Raw genomic sequence first — 20,037 nt, forward strand, 5'->3', positions numbered from 1 at the left:
TCTCTAGTGCCTCACAACAACATTTTGTTAACATGTTGAGACCCCTTGGCTTCAACTGTCCCTGTGCATTAAATGGATAGCATTTCAGAGAAAGCTAGAAAAATTCTGGTTTTCATAATTTCTTGTGTAGTGAATTAATTTTTTCTTCCAAGATCTCTTAAGAGTATTTATGCATATTATTGCTACCAAAATGTATTGCTACTGCTGGCTCCACTTCAGCACCATCTGCCAAGCTATCTAGAACAGTAAAAGTGTACACAACCTTCATATGAGGCAGACATGTTACCATGGTATTTGCATAGCCATCACAGTCCAGTTGTCTATGGTCCAAAAACACTGCAGAAATTATTCAGTTTGAGACTGCTTTAACTGCCTTGTCTCAATGCTAGGGAATTCTGGGAACTATAGTTTTATGAGACATTTAGCCTTCTCTGTCAGAGCTCTGGTGCCACAATAAACTACAGTTCCCAGGATTCCCTACTACTGAGCCAGGGCAGTTAAATTAGTCTGAAACTGGATTATTTCTGCAGTGTGCTTTTTTTAAGTTTCTAATGATGAGATTGCTTACCATCAGAAACACCTGCTTTTGAAAGTATACCAGTATATCAGCACAAGAGAATATCTATTCATTCCCTAAAGCTTGTGTCCTTTCTAAGGATTAAATGGGGTATCCATCCCTTTCAAACTGTGTTATCTTAGTGTTTATTAACTAATTTATTAAATGAGTGTTTTCAGAATATATTAAGGGCCTCACAAACTTGCAAAGCATAAGCCCCACATTGCTGCCTTTTTAACTCTTAATGCTTGTCTGTTTCAAGCTACAGGATTTTTCCCTATACCTTTTCCTTTGGTTGCAGCCCCGCTCTGTGTTGTTTCTGTTACCATTCAACACCTTAGGACACGCATCAGTGTAGGATAAACTTTATGGTGCCGGAAAATCGTAGAGCTTCCTCTCATATCATAGGCTGTCTTATTCCTTCCTTGTAGCAACAGGAAAGGAATGGAAAATACAAAGCTGCCGTAACATTGGTGGTTTGGAAGCTGGTGGCCAACACTGAGTCTATGGTGGTGGTGAAGACCTCAACATAGGTGCAGAGGGCACTAGTTTCCCACTCCTGGAACAGCAAGCTGTAGCCCTTTTCTTGGAAAGGATCTCTTTTACCTTTTTTAAAAGCTTCCTTTCCCACTCACTCCCAACCCAGGGATAAAACTATATTGACAGTGCCTTTGAGGGCTCTGTGTTCATTGCTTTAATAGAGACTGTCTGAGCAGCATAGAAAGGGACAGAGCTTTGAGTCATTGATGTGGCCTGTAGCATTTCAGGGCTTGAAGAGTGGTTTCAGATGCCAGTGACTGTTCTGTTTTGCCTGTGCAATGGAAGATGCTCTGTCTGCCGCTTCAAAGCCATCCTCTTGATGTGGCCACTGACAATCTCCGTAACATGCTTATTAGTGGGAATTAAGAACTGGAGCTGCTGCTGCTGCTGCTCTAGACAGCAACAGGAAGAGGAGGTTTCTGGGACATAATAAATAAAACAGAAGCATGTTGACATCTTCAAAGAGTTTTGTTTTAAATAGTGGCTTTTCTCCTGGGGACCCTCTTAGCCGTAGCCTTTCTTCTTTGCAGTAATTAATTCAAGCTGCTCTGCGGACTTGAATTTGCTTCACTGAACTGAGCTGGTCCGAATCTCGGGGAGGGAGGCTTCGCTTGCAGATAGCTCCAGTAGCTTCCATCTCTTCCTTCTCCTGTATAGTTTCCTTGCCCTTCTTCTCTAAGCCGTCATGACTCAGGGCCAGTGAGTATAAGGGAATCTTAGGCCCAAACTCTTCTCAGTAGAATGAGTTCCTGCTTTGGTGGCTATGGTTTCCATATTTTCAAAAACTGGGGTGTGTCCCCCCCCCCATGATAGTTTACCACTTATCTAAGCAAATTAAGTTTTTACCCAACAATAACAACAAACAACTTTATATATCCCCCTATGTTTTCCCCCCTAGAATTGGGATTCAAGGCAGTTTTGTTGTTTTTGTTTTGTGTCTTCAAGTCATTTCTGGCGTATGGGGATTTCTTGGAAAGATTTGTTCAGAGGGGGGTTGCCTTTGCCTTTGAATTTTGCTTTCAAGACCATTTAGAAACAATTTACAGCATACAATTTAAAAATGATTTCAAACATACTGTTTAAAAACAGTTGTTTTAAAACAATCTAAAGCAATGATAAAAAGCAGTTTTTAAAAGTACAGTTAAAACAGTATAGCAGAGTGTAGTTTTTGTATTATTTCTAGAATATATGCATATAGGGGGGAATAGCAAGAGTTATGGATAGGTAAACCAAAGCAATAATAGACTGTCACCTGCCCTTTGATAGAATTAAATAATGGGCCAGGCATTTTAGACAGGAGAAAACCATCACATCCTTGTTTAAAACATTGATGAGAAATAAGAGAAAATAGATTTTTTAAAAAGGATGAAGCTTGTCATTTACATCACCAGCTGGCTGTCTAGCAAGAGAACTAAGGCTACCTGTTATTATAACAATTGTGGGTGGAACTCTCTTGATGCACATGCTGGTATAAGTACAATAACATCCAAAAATCCACAAAACTGTGATATCTTTATTTGGCCAACCAAAATACATAATATACATAATGCACGCTTACAAAGTTCCACTGGCTTCTTCATCAGGCAAAGGTGTTAAAGCATCATACAGGAGGAAAAATGATGATATTAGTCACAGGCCTGCATTTTCTTGAAGTGTTGTTGTTGTTGTTGTCGTTCTGTGGAGGGATATCTATGAAAGCAGCCCCTCCTCCTCCTGACCATATGGCACTGGGAACAAAACATTCCAAAGTCCAGATGATAAAATTTGAATTTATTAGCAATACAAAGAAGTACTTCTGAGATCCAAGACATCTCCATCCTTTGTGAGGTCACAGCCCCCTTTGTTAGGCATTGAACACTGAAGCCTCCATACTTTTGCATTAAGAAAAAATTAGGTACTGTTTTGGTAAAATATGCCAAATGTAATCCCAATTTTTAAAAAAAGTTTTACCTTAGTTGGAAGTACAAATCTCCAATAGGAAAGTCCCAGTCCATTTGACTCACTCTTTAGGATTCTCTTTAGCACTTTAGCTGCTACAGACAATCCTAAAGAGAGAGCAAATGGACTGAGTCTTTACTAGTTGGGATTTTTGCCTCCAACAAAGATAAACCTTTTTAAAAAAGTGGAACTACATTTGGCCAGTTGACCTTCGAAAGCTTGCATCATACATTTTGTGCATTGTGGTTGGCTGAGTAAAGGTATAACTGTTTTGTAGATTTTGGATGTTACGGTACTTTAATATATGGGTGGATAAGCACCCAGTGAAATAAACAGAAAAAACTAGAGCCATGTCTCCATTGAGCATCTTGAGACATGTCTCGTTTCTGTTTCCTCTGGTAGGAAGTAAAAGGTCATGGCTGCTACAGCCACAAAATAAGTAAGGCATTAGAGAAATAAGCTCTTTGAGGGCAGCACTTTTTGTCTTCTTTCTCTCACCACTGCTGCACAAAAATGTCTAACTATTAATATAGTTCATTAACGGGTTTCTGTCCTGAGGCAGCTGCTTCAGGTTGTAATTGCTGCGTAGTGGAAAACAGACAAAGCTGTGGCCTCCCCGAACCCACTAAATTAGCCTGATGTCTTCAGCTGCATTGGTGGACATTGTCTTGTCACCAGGGTTAAAGTATCGTAAGCTTCTGCCATGTTTCTACATGGAGTGGAGAGTCACACCATCATTCTCTCACCTCAGGCAGGAAAACATCTTGGGCCAGCCCTGGGGGAAACAAAATAGAATTTTTTTATATGAAACCATATATCCTCTTTAGGAAGTATCCAAAACTGAAATCTTCACTGGCCATACTGGCTGGGGAGTCTTGAAGCTGAATCCATATGAAAACTATTCTAAATTTCCACAAGCAGCATTTTTATGCACCAGATGATCAGGAGACCTCTAAACAGACATCAGCAACACTCACATTTAACAGACCCCCCCCCCAAAGATATCTCCCTTTTGTCTTACCTTGTCAAAGATATAAAACTCACCCACTAACCTTGCCATGTTTCTTTTAAGTCACCCAGACAACCCTCACAAATTAACACTATGATAAACTGATGTAAATTCTTTCCCCTCTGTTCATGTACAGCCTTTTAATTAGCTCATTGAAGCTGGAGCTTCAGCTCACTCCAGCCATTCTTGTGAGATGAAGGGAACAAAAGGATTCTTTCCTGAATCCTCTGTTAAGGGCATCCCAGGTTTAGCTTTCATCTCATTCTGTTGGTTTAATAAATATCAAGCGCAGTTTGGAACGTCAGCCTAAATCGGCACAGTAAAGCCCTTTCCCTGCCCGCCAGCATTAGTTGTGTTTGTCCAGGGTCAAAGCAGCAAAGAGGAGGAATTTGTTGCTATAATCTTGTTTTACTTTTAGCCTTTGAGTGCAGAATGCATTACCATTTTGTGCCAAACCCAGCCAGCAGAAAGTATTACATCATTTGTCCCTTTAGGATTCCAACACCATCCTTAAAAATGAGTCTGTTTCACTAGTTTATCCAACTTCAGGAAGAAGGGAATGCTTTTCCGTGCTCATGAGAATAACCACTGTCTTTTAAAAAAATAATAAAGTTTCAGACATCTCTTTCTTAATGAGTTGATGTCACATAGATGACTTTATCACTTTAGAACTGGGCAGATGAAATGTATTACGGGAGCAGTTGACCTGTTAGCTTTCTTGTATTACATGTTTCTTCTCTCAGACACTGTCTGCCAAGACTAGAGTGGCTGTTGTGAAATTTCAAAGTCCAGAGACTACAAAATTATTACCCCCTCCCCCACCATCACCTTTCAGTACTGCAATTGAGAAACAAAGATTTTAAAGGATCTCATCCTAGGAACATTCCATTTCTTGAAAGCAATCTAGCTTTCTATGTTTCTCCTTAGATTTTCATTCAATGTTGCTAACTGCCCACAGGTAGACTTTGACTCATAGGGACCTTATGAATGAGACATCTCCAAGTTCCCCTGTCCTCAGCCTCTCTGCTTAGGTCCTGCAGGCCCAGGTTCATGTCTTCCCTGGTCAAGTCTAACCATCAGATGTGTGGTTTTTCTCTCTTTCTACTGCTTTCCACCTTCTCTAGCATCATTGTTTTTTCTAATGAATCATTTTCCCTCATGATGTGGCCAAAGTATGACAGCATCAATCCAGTCATCTTGGCTTCCAGAGAGAGTTCTGGCTTAATCTGTTGTAGAATCCATTTGTTTGTTTTCTTGGCCATCCACAGTATTCTCAGTACTTTTCTGCAGCACAGCAACTCAAATGAGTTTAATTTCTTATTAGTTTTTTCTCTGTTCAGCTCTCACATCTTAGCATGGTGATGGGGAATACAACAACAATAATAATAATAATAATAATAATAATAATAATTTGTTTTATTTATATACCGCTATTCGAAAGATCATAGCGGTGAACAGCAAGTAAGCTAATTAGCAAGTAAGCTAATTTGTCCCCAACAGTCTGGGTACTCATTTTAGCGACCTCGGAAGGATGCAAGCCTGAGTTGAGCTTGGGCCCTTTTGCTGGTCTTGAACTCGCAACCTTGTGGTTTTGAGTAAATGGCTGCAGTACAGGCATTTAACCACTGCGCCACCAGGGCTCCTATCATTTGGACTATCCTCACTTTAGTGTTCAGAGTTACATCTTTACACTTTATTATTTTGTTCAGTTCTTTTATAGCTGCCCTTCTCGATTTTGGGGCCAGAACAGACAGGCCAAAACAAAGCTGCTTCGGGTAATTTTGGAAGTATGCTGTTTAAATGATGCATGCATCCTAAAAGGCCGGAAACCGTTCCAAAGCCACACTCCAGTCCTAAAGACTGGAGCGGTGCTTTGGTGCAGCTTCTGGCCTCTGAAGATGTGTGTGTCATTGAAACAGCATACCTCCAAAGTGAACCGAAGCAGCTTTATTCTGGCTGGTCTGTTCGGCCCCTTAGTCTCCTGATTTCTTGTTGCAGTCTCCATTCTGATCAATATTTGAACCAATGTATGGGAACTTTTTCAGTTTTCTCATTGTCCAGGGTGAATTCTTGTAGATTCTCTGTTGTTGTTACTATTATTATTTAAGTGTTCAGCATTAATCCAACTTCTTCTGTGAACCTCTTCAGTAATTATTCAAGTCTTTGTTTCTTCTAGTTTTATGTCATCAGTGTATCTTAATTGTTAATATTCCTTCCTCCTATGTCCTCCTGCCTCTGAATCTTATATACCATGTTTTCTGCATACAGGTTGAATAGATAGGGTAATAGTATGCAGCCTTGCCCGACTCCTTTGCTGATTGGGAACTATTCTGTTTCTCCATATTCTCTGATGGCAGCCTCTTGCCCTGACTACAGGTTGTGCATTAGGACTATCAGATGTGGCACTTCCATTCCACTTAGTACAAGCCATAGCTTTTCATGATCTGTGCAGCCAAAGGCTTTGCTGTAGTCATTAAAGTACATGCAGTCTTTCTACTGGAATTCCTTGGTGTGCTCCATTATCCAACATATGCTCCCTAGTTCCTCTTCCTTTCCTAAATCCAGATTGTACCCCTGGAATATCTTGCTCCATATATGATAGGAATCTTTGCTGCAACCTTTAAGCATGATTTTGCTTGCATGGGAAATTAATGTGATAGTTCTGTAATTGCTGCTATCTTTTGTGTCTCTTTTTTATGAATAGGTATATAGTTATTGATCGCTTCCGGTCTGTGAGCCACTGCTTTGTTTTTCATATTTGTTAGCAGATTTTAGTTAAAACTAAGCTTGATTCTGTCTCTGTGGATTGTAGCAGTATTATTTGGGTGTCATCTGTTCCTGACGATTTGTTCTTTCCAATTGCTTTGAGAGTGGTTTTCATTTAGCTTTCCAAAATTTGGGTTTCAGCTTTGTAAGTTTATTCTTCCCATGTCTTGTTAACCTTTTCACAATTGTATAGCTCTTCTGTGTATTGTTTCCATTTTTCCCCCATTATGGTCATGTACAGTGGAACCTCGCCATACGCGGGGGATTCGTTCCGGATCCCGCCGCGTATGGCGATTTCCGCCTATGCTCGAGCCCCATTGTAAACAATGGGGCTCGTGCACGGCAGCGCAGAGGTGCGCGGGGTGCAATGGGCACGCACGCGGCGCAACGGGGGCACACGCCCATTCAACTGAATGGGACGCGCCGCCCCTTCCGCCCCGCGTGCGCCCAGCGGCTTAAGCATGTACGCTCAAAGCCGCTTATAAAAAGTCCGCGTATGCGGAGGCCCCACTGTATTATGTTCCTCTTTTGATCATGGAGGAACCCCACCCTTGGTTTGAATTTCTTTTTGAATTCTTGGATTTTGTGGGTGAGGTCTAATGTTCTCCTTTTTTTATTGTCAGCTTCTATTTCTCTGCATTGATTGTTGTGGTAGTTCTCTTTATCCTTATGCATTAATCATTGGACATTAGCATTCAAGATTCTGTTTCTGTTTCTGTCTTCCTTTCCTTTTGCTTCTCATCTTTCTTTAACTGTTTGAAGGGTTTCTTCTGACATTCATTGTTTCTGCTCCTGTTTGACCACTGGTATCTTTTTAAATTCCTCTTTGACTATGTACTGACCTCTGCCCATAGTTCTCTGGTTCCCTGTTGACTAGGCTTAATAGCGCAAATCTTTTTTTCACACTACAGCACTCTTAATATTACATTTCCATAGCCTTCATGTGTGATTGGGCCCAAATATTCAGATCCTGAGACTAATTTGGGGGTAACTTTTTGTACCTCTCTTTCTGCAGACAAACAATCGAACAAACAACCTTCAGTTATAAATTGACCATTGCAGAACAATTTTTAATAGAGTGTGCTGTACTTTATCTTAACTATTAGGTTTTTAATCATTTTTAAATTATATAAAATTAAAGTTTTTAACTTGACTGCTTGTTTAATTCTTTCTTTAAAATCTATGGACTTCAATTTGTTTTACCTCTGTTTTTGTTTTTAACCTATACTGTAACCCACTGTGGGTGTCATGTTGAGAGACAGGTAGCATATAATTTAAACAGGTAGTTAGGCAGGTAGCTAGCCAGTTGCTGATGAAATGACTTTTACCATATATGGGGCTCTGTTTGCCTTAGCAATGTGTTTGAAAATGGTTTTAAATAATAGTATGTTGTGCTTTCATCTAATTGTATTTTAACATTATAAGTTGTTTTTGTTTGGATTGCATTTTGTTCAGTCTTGTTATGATCTGCTTTGGATCCTATTTTGGAGGGGAAGAGAGGTTTGATGTTGTTATTGTGTGCCTTCAAGTCGTTTCCAACTTATGGCGGTCCTAAGGTGAACCTATCATAGGGTTTTCCTGGCACGTTTCTTCAGGAAGGTTTGTCATTGCTATCCCTGAGGGTGAGAGCATGTGACTTGCCCAAGGTTGCCCAGTGGGTTTCATGGCTGAGCTGGGAAATGAACTCTGGTCTCCAGAGTTGTACTCCAACACTCAAACTGCTACGCCACACATCTGCATACAGAAATAAAATAGACAAACACAGAGCAGAATGTTAATTTCTTTTTGTCAGCTCCTTTTGGGCCTTCCTTGCTTGCATTAAACTATATCACAGTAGCAAGTCAGCTAGTCTAGCAATTGGTTGTTGCTGAATTGTGTGTCTCTTCTTGTTTCCAGGATTGTTCTTATGGATGATGCTGTAGACTGCTTGATGTCTTTTTCAGACTTCCTGTTTGCCTTCCAGATCCAATTTTACTATTCAGGTGAGCCCTTTATATGTATTCTTGTCTCATGCTGCACAACTGCAGCTGACTGGGCGGATGCAACAGGACTGGGTCAGACAGCCATATGGAATCCTTGTGACAGAACAGCACAAGTTGCATCCAGTTACATGTGTCTGAGTTAGAGGACTATTTCAAACTCTACTGATTTACAGATAATATGTTCATGAAAGATAAAGCATGAAAACTACATGCAGCATATCATGTGTGAACTTTGAATACCAATCTATCTCATGGTTGATTGGTTGGTTTATTTATATGTTTAAGAATCAGCATGGTGTAGTGGCCTGGGTATTGGACTGTGACTCTGGAAATCAGGGTTCGATTCCACGTTCAAGCATAAAAACCCATTGGATGACCTTGGGCAAATCACACTCTCTCAGCCTCAAATGATGGCAATGGCAAACACCCTCTGAAGAAACTTGCCAAGAAAACTCTGCTTTAGGATCACCATAAGTTAAAAATAACCTGGAGGAACACAACAACAGCAACAATGTCTGTCCTGCAAACTCTCATTAAGCAGTTTAATAAAAATGCTAAGAAAAACACACACAATTGCATTGAGTGACAAATGTCGCCATTAGAATAGTATCTGTCTCAAGGCTTTAAAAGTTACTTCCAGCATTTATTTATTTAGAGTATTTATACTGCCAGTCTTCAGCCAGAAATGTCCCCAGAGTGGCTTTCAAATTGTTAAATTGACAGTTCCCTGGCATCAGACTTTTAATCTAAGTAAAACATAAAACATAAGAATTATTTCTGGGGCTAAATAATAATAATAACAACATCAACAGCCAAAACAAGAACAACAGTTATAACACCCCTTCCACCAAAGGATGGAACATCAAACATAAAGAATTAAATACAAAAACATTAAAACATAACACTGTAAATATGCATGAAATCCCCAACATGCCACAGTCACTACCCATCCCAGCAACCTCTGGCCCAACTCAGCAGCTTAATCTGGCAAATCAAAGAGGAAGATCTTCACCTCCTATCAAAATGGATGAGACTTTCCTCCAGCCAGAGGTCCAAAAGAAGGCTACTCCACAGATGGGGCCATATCTTGAAAGGCTCCCAACCTTGAGAAGACTGTGCACATTCATGGAACAAACAATGATCCTTTGTCTGTTGATCTTAGATTCCTAAATGGTACATACCATGCTAGCTGAGGTGCCAGATACTGGGGGAGATTATTATACAGAGCCCTAAATACAAGGGAACAAAAGTGTGGAAATGGCCCTGGCCTGACCTGGTAGCCAGTAAAGGGAGTTACAGAGGGAGGAAATGGGAATGTCTAGGGAGATTTAAAACAACCCAGATGGCATTGTTCTGAATTAAAAGCAGAAGAAGAAGAGAGCAAGAAGGCACACTTGCCAGAAGGCTATTGCAATAATCCAAGCGTGATATAACCAAGACTTGGACAAGCAGATGGGCAGTCTCTATGGTCAAAAACTTACAGATCCTACAGATGTTCAAAAGATGGAAATTGCATGCATGATGGAGCTGTGCCTGCTTCTTCTCTCCCTCTGAGGCCACAGCAGTGACAGTTTTAATGGAGGGGAGGACTTTTCATCCACTGCTGGGCCTAAGCATGTTGGAGCTGTGTCTGCTGCTGCTTCTCTTCCTCCAAGACCACAACCCAAATGAACAGGTAACCTGTGTAACTCATGCAAAATTGATTTAATCAAATCACCTTTCCCCCACAATTATCCTGGCCATTGAAATTTCCAGATTGCCTTCAGAGGCGAATTGTAGACAGAGAATATTACTGTAGCCTAGCCAGGATGTAATCTTCCTGTATGTAATGGAGGCCAGGACTGTTTTCTCCTGATGAAATCACAGTTGATGAATCAGCCTAAGCTGGCAAACAGCACTCGGAGTCACTGAGGTCACTGACACCTGTTTAGGTAGTAGCGGTTTTCAGCCTGTGTGCTTAAGACTTGACCTCAGCATCATCTCACACACTCACTTCACTGCTAACCTTCCCGTATTAAAGAGGACAGTCTAAAGGGGGATTGGCTAAACAAGCTGAGAATCCACCCTGCAACCAATCCTCCTGTTATGGTCTACATGCCATGGATTTTGGTGGAAGGAGTGGTGCACATACTCCTGCTCTCCATGCCTGATTAGGCCTGAGGAGTAGGCTGTACTGCATGCCAAGTTCTTTAGGAGTAGTGTAAAACCATACCAGAGGAGTTGCAAGCCTCCAGGTTATGTGCATAGGCTAGGAAACTGCATACCACGGACCTTTGCTGCTGCTCGATTTGTAATTAAATAGATCAGTATGCAGCTACCGCATATGGCAGAGACTATACAGTTTTTACACTCCCTTCATAAATGTATTTTGCTTTTAAGTAATTTGAAGTGTGTGAAGCCAGCCCAGTTCTTTCAATTTCTAGGGAGCATTTTTGTATCTGCTGGTAACTCAGTGAAAGCAAGAGGGTGAATGAGGGTACTAGTGGCTGTCTAGGGAGAGCTTCTCCATGGTGGCAGTAGGTTTTACTTGTGACAAACGTGCAAATGCCTATTTACGTCATGTTGCTGCTAGTAATGGAAGCATGTGCTAGGTTGCTTGCTTAGCCCTAGGTTGCTTGCTTAGGTCTCATCCCTAGGACCAGTCTTTCTGTTGTCTCTCTCTGGAAAGGGATGAAATCCAGCTTCATGGCATTTAATGCCCCCTCTGTAGGTTCTGTTTCCCACCCAATCATGCCATAATTCAGAGTGTCACTCCTGAGCAGACCTAGAAGAAGAATTGAAAATGGGGACTGTTTTCAATATGTAGCATGCTTGGAATGTTGTGAGCCATAAAGATTACCTTAACTAGTCATCCTTCCCTTGTGTACATATCCCAAGTTGTTGTAGAGTTCTCCACACCCAAACCACAGAACCCTATTTCCATTCTTCTTTCCATTAGCCAGACTCAGCACTTTCGTATGCTACTGCAGTGACCCACATGCATGCAAACCACTCTTCAGTGGAATCTACATCTGTAAATGGCTCGCCAGGTCCATAAACAAACTTGTTTAAATTTAGACTCTGGGAATAAACAGCAAGGGAAGCTTGGAGCCTGAAGGAGAGCACTTTTGGCCAATTTCTCTCCTATCTTCCCTTTGGGCCCCATCTTGTATTTACTTTGGAATTGTACTGAAGGACACTAGGATGTTGGCTGGAGCCTGCTGAACCCACCTCCCTTGGCTTGCCCAACAATTCCAAACAGCCCAGTTTCTGACTCTGTAATGTTTATCTCTCTGATCACAGCGGTTTGCGTGTTTAAGCCACTACTGTGATTGGGTGGCCTTGACTTTCACTGGCCTTCATAGAATCAACAAGGAAAGAAACAAAAACAGTCTAATTGAAACCCTGGTCAAAGACAGGATTGATACAGTTCATCCACAAGGCCCTTAGAGATCAAACTCTGTAATCCTTGAGTGGCTTTCTTGTCCCATCTTGAAGAGGTTTGTTACTAGGCTATATTACTGTGGGATCTGGGGGCTTCTCATGGCATAACAAGGCAAGTCAAATCACATTCTTCCATATGGTCTATGCTGTCAAGAGGCCCCCATGCAAGAAGAGAAATGGCATTAGTTTGCTGTGCAGTCAATAATATTATAGGCTAGGTGATTTTGAAGCACTTTGTAGGCCAATGCCCATGAATTTTATGTCATTGCTCAATTTTCAGAGTTCCTGGAAAGCGTGGCTGCTATCTATCAAGAGCTCTTGACGGGTAAGAATCCCAACACTGTCATTGTGCCCACATCATCCTTTGGGCAGCATCGTTCACGCCAAGCTCTGAGCGAGGGCAGCCCTCTTGATGGGGTGGAGGCATCTGCGTTTTACCAGTGCCTTGAGTCTCTATGTGACCGCTCCAAGTACAGGTAAGGTGGAAGCTGGTCAGCTGGCCTGCCTTGGGGATAGGTTGGGGCTCTTTGAAACTTTAGCTGCAAGAATAATCCAGGCAAGGAAATTATATTACAGATTTAAGAATAGACAGTTGACATGTTTTATATCCTCAGCCCCATCCTTATCTTTCTGCTTCCTGAAACCAGCAAAAAGTAGTATTACATGTGTACATGGGTGTCAGAAATAATAGTTCCAGTCTGTTTATGATAATTCATAAGCGATTATCACCAGCTCTGCTTCAGATTACCCTGTAACAGTGAGCATACCTCAAATTCCAGAGTCTTAAATGCCTGGTAGCTAGAGGCTTCTGGATTTATTGAATTTGTAGGTTCAATGGAGATGAAGCACTTAGAATGTAACTATTTTACCTTGGTTCAATGCCACCTAGGATGTAAATGATATAGGAACCTGGAAAAAATGGATTAGGATGGATGCAGGATTATTAGAGATGGAATAAGAAGGAAACAGCATTGTATGAAGAGAGTTAAAGAAGAACTGTCCTTTTAAAGACCCACAAAAACACATATTTTGTATTGTACTTTTTATTTTAAATGAGCATCTTCTTACCACTATACTAAGACACAAAATTTAGATTCGGATTTCATTGGATGTCTCTCCCTGCCTTCCCACAACATTGGCATTACCAGAATGGGAACATTGTCTTGGAACTGCTGGCTAAAATTGGCCAAATTTATGAACTGATCCTTCCATAAGGGTATGGTTAGTCCATCTCTTTGTACGTAGCTGCAGTAAGCATTACATCCCTGTACAAACATGATTAAACAAAGTAGAGTGTGGCATTTGCTGTTTGAGTCAGGGCTCTCCCCAACACTCACTGTGATGTCAGGACTGAATCCTGCAAAACTGCCTCTGAGGACAAGCAAAGTATTGTTTCCTACTACTTACTGTATATACTCAACTATAAGTCAACCTCATTTATACGTCGAGGGCAGATTTTGGAGCCAAAATTATGGATTTTGATATGACCCATGGATAAGTGAGGGGTAAAACTTAGGGACATGTAATGAAGGATGTAAATGACAAACCAAAGGAAAATGATGCCAACAACTTACAAAATTCCAGCTGGCATAACTATTTGTGCTTTTACTAAAGGCTGGATGGATGAGAGAGTAGAAGAGGGTCAGTGGTTCCAGGGCAGATTAAGCTCTTGTCTTTCACCAGAGGGTGTGTGTGTGTGTGTGTGTGTGTGTGTGTGTGTGTGTGTGTATCATATGAATTAAAGTACAGTACTTACAGTACTTACATTGACCCGTAGATAAGTCAACTCAGTTTTTTTGGGTCAATTTTTAACCTAAATTTCTAGACTTATACATGAGTATATACAGTAATAGCCATAGCCTACTGACAGCTATCAAGAGTAAGAAGCAAAGATCCCCAGGTTTTATTTGTGGGGAGGGTTGTTTGCAATTTTTATAATCAGGATAGAGGCACAAAATGAGTTTTGTAGAAGTGTACCTACAAGTAACAGCATGGCTGCTGTAATCTGGCAAATCATAACATGCCGACAGTGCCATCCTTTCCCATCATTTTATTTCAGCTGTGTTCTCGATTATATATTCTCTTTCATTCATACACACATAGCTGAGGAGGGAGAGAATGGAGGAGAGAGAGTGAGAAAACATACATATACATACACAAAACCCTACAGAGAACATTTTCTTCCAATATGCAAGTTAATTGGGGCTGTTTCTCTACTGTCCTGCGTAAGGGAGATAAAATTACACGGCTGAAAAACAACTGGAGAGGAGAAAATTGCCCACACACCTCATCAAGAGACCTCTTAGAATAGAATCACAGAATCATAGAGTTGGAAGAGACCGCATGGGCCATCCAGTCCAACCCCCTGCCATGCAGGAAATCCAAATCAAAGCATCCCAGACAGATGCCCATCTAGCCTCTGCTTAAAGACCTCCAAGGAAGGAGACTCCACTCCACTCCGAAGGAGTGTGTTCCACTGTCGAACAGCCCTTACTGTCAGGAAGTTCTTCCTAATGTTGAGGTGGAATCTCTTTTCCTGTAGCTTGCATCCATTGTTCCGGGTCCTAGTCTCTGGAGCAGCAGAAAACAAGCTTGCTCCCTCCTCAATATGACATCCTTTCAAATATTTGAACAGGGCTATCATATCACCTCTTAACCTTCTCTTCTCCAGGCTAAACATCCCCAGCTTCCTCTAAGGGACCTTGTCAACAGGTAATCTCTACCCAGCATTATGCACCAAAATGAGAAAATGGGAACTTGGTGGGCACCTTGGTACTGGGGACGGGGAGAAAGGTTAAACACACAAACCTCTCCTTTTATCTGTTAACTAATGCTTTTACCATGTGTCTGCAATGAGTAGTCTGCAATGATGAGTAAAACCACAGGAGAACTTCAAGGAGAAATTGTTCTCACTTTGGGTTCTGTTTGGGAGCGTTCAGAACTGTAATATTGGGCCCGAACAGACAGGCCAAAATAAAGCTGCTTCGGTTTACTTTGGATGTATGCTGTTTAAACGACACATGCATCTTAAGAAGCCAGAAGCTGCCCCAAAGCAGCTTCCAGTCTCTTAGACACGTGCATCATTTAAACAGTAAACATCCAAAGTGACCCAAAGTAGCTTTATTTTGGCCTGTCTGTTCAGGCCCTAACCCAAAGAAATAAGAAGGCATCTCACTGTTATGTCATGCTTTATTTTTAAATTACCAGAATGGCCGTGAGAATTTTTTTAAAAAATGCACATTGCTACTTCCACAAAATCTACAGCCACTGCAAAGAATCTGGGAGAACCTGGCAGTCTCCATGGTTTTCTCTGTAAACATGCTAACCCAACCTATATGTTCTCTGAAATACAAGGATTGCTTATAGGCTTGGGTGCCATAAAACCAGGAGATGGGAAAAGACTCCAGAGTAAAGTAAACCAATTTACTTAGGGCCATATGATGTTTCAGGTGGATCTTGAAACACATCTAGGACCAAAGTGCTAACTGATGCCACATTATTTGTCCTGTTTTACTCTTTGTTTGTCTAGCTGTCCTCCATCTGCTGTTATCAAGGAAATTCTGAGCAGTGTGCAGAGACTGACTTTCTATGGATTTCTGATGGCTCTTGCCAAACATCAGGGAGTTAACAGAACCCTTGGTAAAGAAATGTTCCTTGCATTATTATGTGGTTGACTGTATCAAAAATGATGACTGGCTTTCGATATCTGTACCATTCTCAGGACCACAATATGCTACAAGTATAGTGTAGAGGCATTGTAGGGAAGTTCCTCTGGAGCAAAGAAGCTTTGATGGCTCAAGCAAAAAATCTAGGTCTTCTGTTTCCAGGCATTACAGCGAAAATACTTTCCATCTAGAAACTTCCATATAGAAACATTTAACAACCCCTTGATACATTACATTTTTGTTGTTATAACAGTGTGTTATAATCAAACTTATGATAACAGCATGCAAAAGAGAACCATTCATTCGGAATCATAGATCTCATATAGGAAGCAGCTGACTATAGATCTCTGTTGACTCTAAATTTTGTGGTTTAACAGAAGAAAAGTAATTGTACTTAAATACAGTGTAATTGTACGTAAATACTTAAATCAGTATACACAGCAGATCTGTCCCCCCCCCCCCCCCGTGTAAGGGAAAAAACGTGGGACCTCAAGTCCTGTTTATTTCAATGATTGCACACATCTGCGTGTGGTGCTGTGTCCATGCGCCACTGGCATGCACACAATTTTAACATCCAGGGCTTGCCATCAATGTAAGCTTAAAGCTGTGGATGGCAAGCCTGTGTATGGGGTGGGTGCATTGTATATACCTCTTCCTTCAACAGTTCTTCCAGGTTTAATTCTTGGTCCAGTCATTTCAGAGTCCTGCTTCCTCTTTCACTTGTTCAATGTACACTATAGGATTGTGCACTTTAGCCCCAAGTTCAGAAGCCGGAGGATGATCTATAGGAGAGAGACAGCCCTTCCCAGCAGAAATCTTGGTCCCTCTTCTCACTGTTTGATAGTGGGGGGAAATGTGCTCAGTAAACAAATGGGTGTGCATTTTCTTCCTTAGACATACTGTATATGTATGTGCATACAGCAGAATTCTGTTCTTTTTTTAGTAATTAAAGCTGCTGTAAGCACCTGGAATGCACCTCTGCCTCAAAAGAAGTACCAGGCCTTTTGGTTTTTGACCAGAGTTGGCTGAATTCCAGTCACACCCTCTCTCTCCACTTTCCAAAGCTGTGTTTGTCCTGCACCTACACACATATGAAGAAGCAGCCAAAAACTGTATGTTTCCCGCTGGCATTGATAGTGTGGTGAAAGAGTAACACACACACACTCATCAAGTGGCAGTGTTTTGGAAGACATTATTAGAGATCATTGCTGCAGGTGCAGTCCTGGGTACATCCCTTCTTTTAATGTTGTAAATGGCCATCCTGAGCTGCTGGCTGTTCCTTTGTTATCAAAGCAGTATGTCATCACAGCACAGACCAGGGTTGTTCTTCCCTCCTTCCCTGTGCCCCAGGCCCCTGCTGACCATTTGAGCTGCTAATGCTCTCCTGATGGAGGGCTGTTTACCCAGCAGCTCCACATAGATTATATATCAAAGGCAACATGCAGACAAGCCTGCAATCCCCTTTGCAAACAGGCTTAGAGAGCGGTGCTTTCACAGGCCGCCTGGATTGCACCCAGCCAGGCCTTTCTTCCTGGCTTTTAGCAAATTCACTTCTAGCAAGGTGCAAAGCAAACAGATGGGCTGAGAAAGCCCTGCCCACCATACTATGGACAAAATGCATGGGTTTTCCCTTCCATTCAGGAAGGCCTCTTCTCCTGGCCCCCTGCCAGCCTCCTGCTGAGGCCTCGCACAGGGAGGGGCAGCTGCCGCAAGTCGAACAGGTGCTCTGTCCCTGGCAAGGCAAGGCAGATTCTTCTCTTGGTGTCTTTTCATCTTCCCTGCTACACACAGGATGATTTGAATAGGCTTTGGTCTACGGGGATCACAGGCTCCCCAAAGCCCTGCAGCGAGGGCAGTTCCAGACGAGAGCTTCAGAGTGGGAAGGAGCTTTCAGGCAGGGCCCCACACTCCCTCCAGTCTCACTGGGGCCTTGAAGAGGAAGAGAAGGCTAGGGATTAGCACAAGGCTGGGATGAGTTTGTCAGGCAGATTGCAACGCCCAGCCTAACGCCTGTGTCAATGTTGATTCATCAGTCCTCCTTAAGTATTGTTTACCAGTCCTCCGAAGAGACTGGCACACCCTCCAGGCCTTTCCATGCTTCTTACAAAGACAAGGATAAGGCAAGGATGGCACAGAGTTCATGTCACTGATAGGGAGAAAGATTGGCAGGGAGCAAACCCTTGTTGTGATTCTGTGACTGAGGACCAGTGCCATGCTCTCAGCCAACATTCTCAAGCGTTTGAGGAGAGCGCAGGAAGTTCGGTGCCACAATAAAAGTGCTAGGTGGGAAAGGTCCAATCAAGCCATTTGGCATCAGGTGGAGACATGGTTGTGCCGCTTGATATCACCCAGTCTGTTGAGGGAATCCAGCCCAGCCCCCCAATGATTCCCAATGTTGGGAAGTCTGTAGCAAAAGTGAGTGTGCCTGCCAGGGTTTTTGGCTTACAGTTTTCACCAGCCCTAGCCAGCATACCCCACAATGACTCAAATGCAGCAATTATGAAAAAGGGGTCATCTGGATACATATAGCTCTGCAAAATCTGTTGTATTTTGAGAGAGGCTGGCAAACATAGCCAATAGTTAGCAGTTGCTTGCTATCATATGAAATAGAGGGATGTATTATATACTGCACAGGGAGTTGTATTTGAACAATGAATACTGTATTCATGTTCTGGTCAGCTGAGGAGCAAATATCTACAGGTCTGCACTAATTTTGTACCTCCTCTCATGGGAGTCAGTTCACATCATGGATCATTGTTGTAGATAGAATATGTCAATTGCTCTTCCTCAAAACTCAGGCTAATCCTTTCCTTTCAATTGTTTTCTAGGAGCCCTCCCAGACAAAGCTGAGCTACTAGTTGACCCACTTATGGATCAGGAACTAGAGAAACTGTAAGTCCCTTTAAAGGTTTAAATTACAAGGGCAGTGAGCAAGATAGCATAATCTTTTCCTGTATCTGTTCAGAAAGCGGTGGTGTGGCTGAGGAGTCAGCAGCCTGGCTCTCTACAGTTACCATAACACATGATGAGCAAAGGTATTTGGTTATGAATCCTAGAAGGCGAGATAAAAAAAACACCCTACATCAAAAAAAAAATTCAAAAGGGGGTTGGGCAGGGCAAAGTATGTAAGTCCAAGTGTTGGGCTGTGACTTCCAATGATCCACAGCATAGGTTATGTTGGCTTGGGCAGCTGAGAGGAAAATTCAGATGACATCCCCCCTCCCCTTGATAACTGACTTGAGCAGGTACAGACTGCCAAAAAGCGGCGTACGAGTGCTGGTACTGTATTAGGGTTAATTTAATTTAATTAATTAATTTAATTAATTTAATTAATTTAATTTGTTTTATTTATATACCGCTATTCCAAAGATCATAGCGAGGAACAGCAAGTAAGCTAATTAGCAAGTAAGCTAATTTGCCCCCAACAGTCTGAGTACTCATTTTAGTGACCTCGGAAGGATGCAAGCCTGAGTCAAGCTTGGGCCCTTTTGCTGGTCTTGAACTCGCAACCTTATGGTTTTGAGTGAATGGCTGCAGTACAGGCATTTAACCACTGCGCCACCAGGGCTCAATGTAGACACTCCCTAATCCTAGTACGTGCCGGCAGCAGCATATTGGCGGCGCCCTGTGAACATGGGCGCTGCCATTATGACGTCACGGCTGCGCCACGTCCAAATGGCACGGCACAGGCGTGACATGTTCATGCTGCCCCAGGCCGCTTGTGGCAGCCTAACAGTGGCGCGAGAAGGAGCTCCAAAACGGAGCTCCTTCTAGCACGCGCTTTGTTCCCGCAGCCACAAAATGGCTGCGGGAACGGCACCTGGTTGCAGCTGTTGGGGTGTCCTGGGGCATGGAGCCCCAACGACACCCCTTTTGCAGGCCACAGGGAAGCAGCATTTTGCCGCTTCTCCATGGCCTGGAAAAGCGCCGGTCACAGGGGCTGCCGGTGAGGCTGCTCTGCCTCCAACCCAACCAGAAAAGGGGTGGGTGTGGACAGCCCCTTTCCCGCTGTCTGTACTCCGCCATGGTGTTCTAGAAAAGTATGGGAGACATTATCACCATATTTTAGCCAGTAATGGCCTCCCACCTCCACTTTAGTTTTTGGTGAAGGAGATGGCTTTGGTTGCCTTGGTGTACAATCTTTGACAGGAACTAAAC

The 20,037-nt window shown here is 42.4% G+C and overlaps 1 protein-coding gene across 4 annotated transcripts in view; it reads left to right on the forward strand.

Moving 5' to 3' along the window:
- The window catches only part of CSTPP1 (centriolar satellite-associated tubulin polyglutamylase complex regulator 1), a 198,590-nt gene that overhangs the window by 155,998 nt on the left and 22,555 nt on the right, over positions 1-20,037 (forward strand). For all 4 annotated transcript variants that reach the window (XM_089521578.1, XM_089521579.1, XM_089521577.1 and 1 more), the window contains exons 5-8: positions 8,706-8,791; positions 12,495-12,690; positions 15,744-15,853; positions 18,708-18,771. In XM_089521578.1, coding sequence (XP_089377704.1) covers positions 8,706-8,791; positions 12,495-12,690; positions 15,744-15,853; positions 18,708-18,771 — 456 coding nt within the window. The remainder of the gene's footprint in view (positions 1-8,705; positions 8,792-12,494; positions 12,691-15,743; positions 15,854-18,707; positions 18,772-20,037) is intronic.

The sequence above is a fragment of the Sceloporus occidentalis genome, unplaced genomic scaffold, assembly GCF_023333645.1.
Source record: "Sceloporus occidentalis isolate IW3139 unplaced genomic scaffold, rSceOcc1.0.p SCAF_4, whole genome shotgun sequence".
NCBI lineage: Eukaryota > Metazoa > Chordata > Lepidosauria > Squamata > Phrynosomatidae > Sceloporus > Sceloporus occidentalis.